At 50.5% G+C, this 10,000-nt stretch overlaps 1 protein-coding gene across 1 annotated transcript in view; it reads right to left on the bottom strand.

Moving 5' to 3' along the window:
- Nucleotides 1-1,469, bottom strand: part of LOC122376680 (trans-Golgi network integral membrane protein 2-like) — a 10,171-nt gene extending 8,702 nt beyond the window's left edge. The window contains exons 1-2 of the mRNA XM_043356588.1: nt 780-1,469; nt 308-370 (exon numbers count right to left, since the gene is read on the bottom strand). Of these exons, the coding sequence (XP_043212523.1) occupies nt 308-370; nt 780-1,416 (700 nt within the window). The 5' untranslated portion in view covers nt 1,417-1,469. The remainder of the gene's footprint in view (nt 1-307; nt 371-779) is intronic.
- Between the last annotated feature and the right edge of the window lie 8,531 nt (nt 1,470-10,000).

Below are 10,000 nucleotides of genomic sequence, written 5' to 3'. Positions count from 1 at the left end.
GTGCTTATTCTCATGCAGTTAGTCGAGAGATACAAATACACAAATAATAGAAGAACTAGCATAGCAATGTACCCGACCATCATTACATGCAAAGCGCATATGAAATATCATCAATACAGTTAGCCTAATTAGTGACCTTTTGAAGACGTAGTGATTCGACTAATTTGACTACTAAGATCCCAGTCATGAGATAAGACTGGGTACTGCCAGGTCCTGTGCGCGTTACTGTTTCACATCCCATGTGGATGGGATGCAAGATTACTTATAGGTAAGATATACCATGATCAGTGTGCCCCTTTACACTTACCTTGCTGCGCGGCCCCGGGGGCATGAAGTGACTGTGAGTTGGGATTTCCGACATTGCTACCACCTGAAACAAAGCATCAAATACCTCCTCAAACAGTGTCGAGATCATGAGAGCATTCACACAAAATACAGTATATGGCGTAGGTACATATGTGTTTATTGGTTTTCGATATACTTTGTCGAAATAAACCAGCTTAAAACCATCGTCTATGTTCCTGGCGCTTAGGACGAGTGCATTCGTTTATAATAGCGTGCGATTAATGACCCGAAAAATGCAGATGCATTTAGCATTGATAGATTGAAAGGTGAACACTCCAAAAAACACTACAATTGAAATAGGACACCTTTCGCTTCGACTTCAACAGATGAATACCTTTAGGTAGCCAAGCCAGAATTAAGAGCCCAAGATTGTGCGAGTGTGCGTATTGGCTCCCGCATGAAACACTTAGCACCAAAAAAAGCTTTGAACCCACCTGCACCTGCGTTGTGTTGACCTGTCGCGTCCTTCAGCACAGCCACTAATTTTCTTCCTTGGTACAGCCCGTAGCAATCACCATTGGCCAATCCCGATCCAGCCGGATCGGCACAGGTTGATTCACATTGATCTCCATAGAGCCTCCCCGAGTGATCACCAGGAGGGGTAATTTGCGTAACCCACTGAGAGAGTTCAGCACAAACCTCCTCTAAAGGAGTCTTCTCCCTGGATGGGATTCTTGATATGACGTCAGCTTGAATTGCCGTGGATGACGCAGAGCCCAGACTGCATGCTTCTTGGAGTGTGGTAAAAGCCAGCGTACAAAGCTCCCCCAAAGGATCGGGTACCGACGTCTGTTCAGTTTGAGGATACGGCCGGGTACACGTAGCATTATACTTCATCCCATTCGCCGAGAGTTTGAACCCGAGCGGGCGGAGAAGGAGGTCCAACACAGGATGAGGGAGAATACTAGAACACTTTGAGTGGGGGAGAAAACGTTTGACGTCTTCGGAGATGAGCCGTTGGTCTGGCGGCTGGGGCGTGGTAGGAGGGGGTGCCAGGAGCGGGCTGACTAAGGTAAAAAGGATGGCCGCACACAGCAGATGGCCCTCTGATGTTAGGTGTGACTTCAGCATGGTAATGTGATCAGTATCTGAAAATAAGGACAGTGTGTTAAAATTGGTGCATATCACAATAAGAAAAGTTACAAAGCAGAGTAGTACAATTATTGTACATATCACAATTAGAGCAGCTTCATTATTATGAGGTAGTTGGACGGGCAGGCGACAAAGTTACTTCATACTGAGGTTTGCAAAAACTCATTGTAAACGAGAGGTTTACAAAAAAATCATTGTAAACAAAGTATCATTATGCACAATACAAAAGTATCCTTGCTGGTTTATTGCAACACTACATAGATGAATAGGTAGTAGTTTGAAGTACTGCTGGGAGCTAGCCCTTTTCATAAATTCAGCTCAAATGTTTGCATGAAGGATCCAGAGAACCAGAGCCAAAGTAAGCAGACTAGCTGCACAGGACCCATTGTGCCCCAAATGTCCAATTGGGCAATTGTTCCAATTGTTGACCCTAACTGCCTCCAGCAACTACAAGCCAACAGTCGAGAGCCTCATAAGTACATCAAGCTCTGCAGGCCACCAAAACACGAGATAATTTCCCCTTAACACCAACACCAGGAAGCCAGGTGTCCGAGCTCATCTTTGCCAGGGCGACCCACCAGCCGAGCTCTGCCTGCTGGGCCGAGAGCCAAGGATCACCCCTGAATTACCCACAGAGGTGGCACATGATGGTTGGCACGGTATATGGTGAACTGATGGTTGATGGTTGGCTGTTGGGACAGCCGTGTCAGGGCAGGCCAGCCAATGCCTGGACCTCGAGACTTGCTTGTGCATATTATAACCAGAGGCAGATTGCAGACCTCGCTCTTTTGGAGAGGAACCGACACTGCACAGCTAATCACATCTAGAATTTTTCCTCCTCCAACACCAAGCAGACGCATTATCCCAATCCCCCTGCGGTCCATCTCTCAGCGCCCAGCGTAACCAGGGGAATTGGCGCGTCTTTCCTACACGGTTTCCTGCCTCTCCTCATGCACTGGTGAGTGATTCAAGGAAACCCAACAGGTGAGTTTAACAGGTGAGTTAAACGCACTGTTACGAAACGACCGACTCTCAGCTTGTTTAACTGTGCGCGTGCTTTCATCTTCAACAGAACTTCACCAGCTTCACTGCCACCACACTTGACACACCTTCAAAGTTCCACAGTGTATTGGGTCTAACATCCAATACCTGTCAGGCACGTAGCCAGGATTTTGCTCATAGAGGCGCCACAGGTCGCGGCCTAGTGTCGTACCCCTCCAAAAAAGGAAAACTCCTCGGATTTGGCCCACCATTTTTGGGGATGTTGTGCAGCGTTTCTATTTATTTTTATCTTTTATTTCATTTTAATTTTATTTTTCATCTTCAGGGGTGGGGCATGGGCCCCGTGTCCCCCCCCCCTTGGCTCCGTCCCTGATACCAACCAACGATAGCTGTGGTATAACTCAGCTCCCCGAGGGACCCGCAGAACGATCCACAGCACCTGTAATCAGCAGCCGCACTGCTCAACGTTTGCGCTAGTCAGGTTCCAACAATGTCCAATAGGATAGAGATAGGAGAGTCAGAGGAGGAATTCAGGAACCCCATACACAACACTCGAACTCGAATGCCCGCGTGGTACAACCCATCGCTGAAGTAATGTGCGATTTCACCAATTTCAGCGGATGGCTTTGAATGGCGACTTTTTCAATGTGGAGTGATCGAAAAGAAGCCATCAATAGATAAAGTTGCAGCAGCAAGGGTGACGACTGACGATTAATCTAAGCTACGTTAAAAGTTTCATTGTAGTCTGGCTAATCGTTCCTAACATTCAGACGCAGAACATGACTGAGACCGCACATTATTTCTGCTGTGGACTGTACGTAAACAAATCGACGTCACCGTCGTTCCAACCAGACTGGAAAAAAATACACGTTATGCCGAATATGTCCAGTGTAGTGGCGGGATTGCGCCGAGAATTTCAGCGCACGTCCGGCGTAACTTCGCATGCGCCGAATTCGGCGCAAAGTGGCCGCTGAATTTTATTTTCGGCGCACGGCTGTCGCAAAATTTTTCGACGAATGACGGTCACTCCATTTTTCGACACGCTGGCCAGTCTAGCAGCAGATTCGTCCTGCGGGCGGCTCTGGAGAGGGTTCGGGACAAAACATCCCCCGCTCCGGTCGTCGCGTGCTCACTCACGAGACGCCTTTAGTCTACTGAGCGGAGGGGAGGCCGCCCACGTGAGGCCTTCACCCTCGGCGCGGAGATAGGTATGAGAGGCCTTGTTGGACATCATGAAGCGTTGCAAAGTAAATCTGTAGTGGGTTCCTACTTCCTGCCCACTGCGGGATCGAGGGGAATGAGAGAGCGGACGACCTGGCGAAATGAGCGGCCGCCTTGCCCTCAAATGCCCACTCGCTGACCCGGGCGGTTCATTATATTGCAACCTTACCTTACCTTTCGGTAATGGGATTTTTTTTTTTTAGGCTGTAAGGCCTGTGAGACCCGATCTTGGCGAGCTCCTGGTGTCAAGCATAGCTCAGTCTGTGTTGTGTATGGTAAACGTGATTGACAACCAGTGCGCAGTGTGACGATGAAATAAAATAACCTCGCGGTAATAGCGCGACAATGGTCCCAGTCACTAATCAACAGGGCTGCGGAGTCGATGGATTTACGGCGACTCCGACTTTCAAAAACCAACTCCGACTCCGAGCAGAAATGTCGACTCCGATCGACTCCAACTCCCGACTCCGCACACCTAGCAGGGCTGCAGAGTCGACAGATTTTCGGTGACTCCGACTCCGACTGGGGTTTCCAATATCGACTCCGACTCCGACTCCGGTCACAACTGTCGACTCCGACCGACTCCGACTCCGCAGCCCTACTAATCAAGCCACTCTTAGGGAGCGCGCTGCCGCTTCCTATCCCCAGAGAGGTCTGGGCCGAGAGGGCGCCCGGTTTCGGTGCACCAGATGAGGGCGGGCCGCTGGGGCCGCTCGGTCCAGTACGTGCAACGAATCGGCTGTCTCCACTCCATGGCGTACCAGCAGTGCCCAGACAAGCGGTGCCCCGCGGCGCGTGTGCCGAGAAGAGGCTGATCTGCTCCAGCATGTGCTGCTCCGCTGCCTGGCCCTCGGCCAGCCTCTAATACACTGCTCGGCACTCCGTCCATTTTGTGGCCCCAGAACTTCCCGTAGGTTTGAAGGTTTTAGGTGTGTTTACACCACCGAAGCTATCGGTGACGCCTGCGCTACCGTTACCGAAATCTTCTCAGGACTTTATCTTGACATTTATGATTTACCGGTACATGAAGCTAAATTAGAAGGGCTAATTGGTAAAAGTATACATTAAGTCCGAGTGACTGTTAAAAGATAAAGTTTTCATATTCTTACATTATTTGACATCCTGAATCCAAAAATGATACTTATATGTCCTGGAAATAAAAGAAAAACATAATCAAACCTGACCTAACCTTACCTATTTACCTACAACCTACCAACCTACAACCTACAAACCTACAACCTAACCTAACCTAACCTACAAACCTACAACCTAAAACCTAAAACCTACAAACCTACAACCTAACCTAACCTAAAACCTAAATTTTTTGCTGTTACATATTTGTATCAACAGCGTCACAATTGTCCACTCGGACCTAATATATACTAATACCGGCTAATCTTTAGGACAAAGGCACACTTAAACGTGAATTTAAACTAGATGCCGGCAGCGCTCTTGCGTTGCCTTGGGCCAGAATTGGAGGTACGGTACTGAAGGCACACACCGGGCCAAACCACCGAAACCCAGACTGAGCTTGGACTGAACCTGAAACCAACCAAAACATCCCAAAAATGCTTGGAAGCACGTGAGATTGGTGTGGATATCTACCTACAGTAAGATATGCACGTGCATAGTTCATGTCCCAGGCACCCCAGTGCAGTCATTTTCATAGCATCCTGTAGCATGTGTCTAGTTCTATCAGTGTACCGACTTTTGTGTCGCTATCTCGACGTTTCCCGTGATCAGAGGATCCATCGTCAAAACCGTTAACCGCCCCCCGCACGCGCAGCTTGCACCCCTCGGATATTATCTCGCCGCAATGTCAAGATTCAATGCATTTTTTCTTATGACCTGCAAGTTTTGAACCAGTTAGAGCCGCCGTTTACCCTGCAGGCGTGGCAACGTACGAAGGGGTGCAATCGGCTTGCACGTGCATAGCTCATGCACCACAGAGTTTAGCTCAACCAAATGTGCACTATTTTGGAGGCCTTGCCTGGGACTACAATTGAACCGATTTTGAAGTTGATAGCTCAAAATTTCTTGGAGCCAGAGGACCTCACGTCAAAACGGCTTTCCGCCACCAGCACGTGCAGCCTGCACCCCTCGCAGACGGTGACCCCCCTGGAAACTGGTTCAAGGTGTTACCGATGTGTCCCGCCAGTGTGGCTTTGTCCGTGACCTCGGGTTGACCTGTAGCCTTGACAAAAAATTTCGTGTCACCGAAACTTTGAAGTGGAATAGCATGTGCCACGAAGCACTGAGCGAACCGAGGCCAGCATCAAAAGTTTACCTCGCCGGTGACGAGTCGAACGGTACCACGTTGGTCCCGATCGGTCCACACATTTTGACTCCAGGTCCAAAAAAGCTTGGACAAACTCACATACATACATACTGACAAACAGGCTCAGCCGAACTTTTTTTCAGCGACCCACCAATGGGAATTTCCGGATGCTGCTTTTACCTTACCTTACCTTACCTTCACAGTGATCGGGAGGGAAAAGGCCACTTGGCCTGGAGATCCCGTTCTCATCGAGCTCTAGGACTAGGACAGTCTGGGCTCTTATGGGTATGGAATGTCATACTTCAGGCTTTTCCAGTGTTCGTCCAGCCTGGCCTTGAACTGATTGACGCTGGTGGCAGACACTACAGAAGCTGGCAGGGAGTTCCAGTCATTCACGACTCTTGTGCTGAAGGTGTTCCTCCTCGTGAGCGTTCTTGCGTTCGGTTTCTGCAGCTTCCACTGATGTCCCCTTGTGCGGTCGGAGCTGTGTCTGGTCGGAAGCGCTTCAGGAACCACTGACATGCCACCATGGAACAGCTGAAACACTGTCACCATGTCCCCTCGGCGACGACGATAGTACAGCGACGGTATGTCGAGTCGGCGCAGACGCTCGGTGTATGGGAGATGTCTGATGGTGTCAACCATGCGAGTCGCTCGACGTTGTACCCGCTCCAACCGTTTCTGATCGACTCTGCCAAATGGCCCCCATACAATGTTGCCATACTCGAGGAACGGTCTCACCACAGACTTGTACAGCAGAGGCAGCGTGATCACGTCGAGGGTAGCAAATGAGCGCCTCACAACAGCCAACATCTGGGTCGCTTTTGCAATGGCAGCAGCAGTTTGCTGGTGGAACTTCAGGTTCTCGTCGATAATGATGCCCAGATCCCTCTCTTCGCTCACGCTCTCAATCGCGGCGTTATCCAGTAAGTATGTGTGCTCAGGATTCAGACCTCCGACATGCATCACTTTGCACTTCGACACATTGAAGGGCAACAGCCACTTCTTCGACCAGTTGACCAGAGCGTTGATGTCAGCTTGAAGGCCGGCAGGGTCACCTGTCACACGACGGTAGAGTTTTGTGTCGTCTGCAAACAGCTTGACACAGCTCGACACTTGCTGGGGCATGTCATTGACGAAAATCGTGAAGAGGGCGGGACCAAGGACAGATCCCTGGGGGATACCGCTGGTGACGGGGACCCAGCCAGACCTCGATCCCTGCAGCACAACCCTCTGAGTACGACCAACAAGGAAAGCCTCAATCCAACTCAGCAGCTTCCCCCCGACTCCATAGGCGCGCAGCTTACTGAGGAGTCGCTGATGCGGCACCGAGTCGAAGGCTTTGGCGAAGTCGAGGTATACGACATCAACTGGGTCACCATCTTCCAATGCAGCACTCCAATCTTCCATCACTTCCAGTAGCTGACTGGAACATGATCTCCTCGGGAGAAATCCGTGCTGAGCCGCATGCAGCAGGCCACTGTCCGTGAAGTGTTGAAGAAGATGGTCGCGAATGATGGACTCGAGCACCTTTGACGGAATGGACGTAAGGCTCACTGGTCGGTAGCTCGCGGGGTTTCTGCGGTCGCCTTTCTTGTATATGGGGACTACTTCGCCAATCTTCCAATCAGAGGGGAGACTTCCTGCTTCCAGTGATTTTGCAAATAGCAAACTCAAGGGCACGGACAGGGGGCCTGCAGACTCGCGGAGCACTCGGGGATGAATAGCATCCGGCCCTGGCGAGCTAGTTGGCTTCAAGGCCGCCAGCTTAGCCTCAACTTTCTGTGGCGATACATCCACGTCAACCAGTGGGGGTCCCTGGAAGTTGCATGGCAGAGCTGGGGGAGGCTCAGCTCCCTCTGAGGTGTAGACGCTGGAGAAGAACCTGCTTAGTACTTCAGCTTTTGCTCGGTTGCTGGACACAAGCTCACCGTTGTCATCCATCAGGTCTTCAACACGGCACCTAGTACGCAGCCTAGAGTTGGCGTACCTCCAAAATGCTTTGGGGTTCTGTCTGAGGTTCGATGCCAGCTTTGACTCGTGGTCCCTTCGAAGTTTTCTCGTCAGGCCCCTAAGCTGATTTCTGCACCTCACAAACCGGGCATGATCCACGTTGTCGAGAGTTTGACGGTAGACGCCCCACAGCACCTGCTTCCTCTTTCTCAGCTGCATCGCCGCCCGATTCATGTAGAGGTTCTTCCTGGAGTGGGCGCTTCTCTTGACCGAACAGTCTTCTACGTCTCCGGTGATTTGCGACTTGAACGATTCGTATGCTTCTTCCAGGTCCAAGTTTCTGATATCATCCCAGTTTCGTGACCTCAGGACACCTGCAAGGCGCTCGTAGTTGATGTGTAGAATCGGTGGGCGGTGTGAGGTACACACATCCGCATAGCAAACAACAGTAAATTTCAGGACAACATGATCGCTTCTGGCGAGTCCAGGAAGGTGCTCGAGATTGCGAATCATGCCTTCTTCGTTGGTAAACACCAGGTCCAGTACATTTGGAGTTTCACCCAATCGAAATCTAGTAGGAGAGCGGACGTGCTGGAAAAGGAAGCAGTCATGTATCGTGTCGAGAAAAGTTTGAGAAAGATGGGTGTCAGGTGCGTTGGATGCTTCAGTTTCCCAATTGATCTGGGGAAAGTTAAAATCTCCTACAATCACCAGATGCGAGTAGGACATCGAACTTGCCTGTCGAATGAGCTGACCCAGGTGAGTGGCATGCTCTTCATCTGATCTTGACGGACTGCGGTAAACACATCCCAACAGCAGACAGTCACTCCCAATCAGTGACAGTCTAAGCCACACATGTTCCACTGACGATGAGCTGAGAGAGACTTCTGACACCTTGAGATAATCAGCTGCGTAGATGCATACTCCTCTTATGCCGCTGCATCCAAGATTAGGAGATGATGGCGAGAAATTGGTGTAGAGTGTGTACCCAGGTATGTGAAGGAGAGCGGGGGCTATGGGAACTTTTTGGGCCTTGGGAATTGTCTCTGTTACCATAATCAGGTCAGGCTCGTCATTACAGATGAGCATGCACATGTCATCCCGCTTACTCACGAACTGGTCAGCATTTGTGTATAACACACACAGACTCCTGGGCTTGTGGCTAGCTGGAGGCTGACCTAGTCACTTCTGCGCAGCAGGGGCAGAACTGGCCTGTGTTGGGGTGGTGAGTGGTCGTTGCACAGCCTGTGCCCCGCCGTCACCACCGGGGACAGCTGGGGCGCGTGTAGATTCTCTACTTTGAGCCTCTCCATTGGATGTTGCCTGTGCTTGTGCCCCACTGCCACTAGAGAGGACAGCAGGAGCCCTACTGCCTCCCTCAACCACGACAGTGGGTACCTGTACAATTTTCCCCCCTCTGATTGTCAAGTTGGCTTCACCAGCCTTTCTGCGAGCTGCCATTTCTGCTCTCAACTTTTTGCCAGTCTCCCTTTCTTTCTGGGTGAGGTCTGGGGTGATATATATGTTCCCATACTGTTCGGAATGTCGGAGTTGGGGGGCCCCTTTCAGGATGTCATGTTTGCAAGCAGCATTTTCAAGAGTAACTATCAGTAGCCTTGGCTTGCCCTCATACTTCTTACCAACTCTGAATGACTTTGATGCTGGAGCATGGATCTTCATGACATCTTTCAATGGTGTGAAGGGGCCATGTCTTTAGCCACCTTTCGCCCACTGTGCTGCCGTCCTGTTCAGGGAGATTGTGTATTACAACATTTGCTTTGCGTCGCTCCTTGTCCAAGTGGTCATCCAGCACCTTTACAGCTCCTGCACATTTTCCTGTCACTAACCTCATTTGCTTTGGGAGCATGGGCTAGCTGAGATTTCACCACATTCGCAATCTCGCTACTGTGCCCTTACAGTGTCAGCGTACGAAGCTTTGTGTTGCATGACTGACTGTTCCACACTTTGACTTGTTCTTTGGCCTTTTTGCATACTCCTGCAGGGACTTTTTTCCACCTGGTGAGCATGTTCCTTCATGGTTTGCTCCTGAACCTGGACTGAGCTGTCGAACCCGCTTCCATGTGCCTGAAATCATCTTTTCAGCTGTCC

Source organism: Amphibalanus amphitrite, unplaced genomic scaffold (assembly GCF_019059575.1).
Source record: "Amphibalanus amphitrite isolate SeventyFive unplaced genomic scaffold, NRLGWU_Aamphi_draft 002240F_arrow, whole genome shotgun sequence".
NCBI classification, from domain to species: Eukaryota; Metazoa; Arthropoda; class Thecostraca; order Balanomorpha; family Balanidae; genus Amphibalanus; species Amphibalanus amphitrite.
Note: the sequence above shows the minus strand (reverse complement) of the source record. Positions and strands in the feature narration are given on the sequence as shown.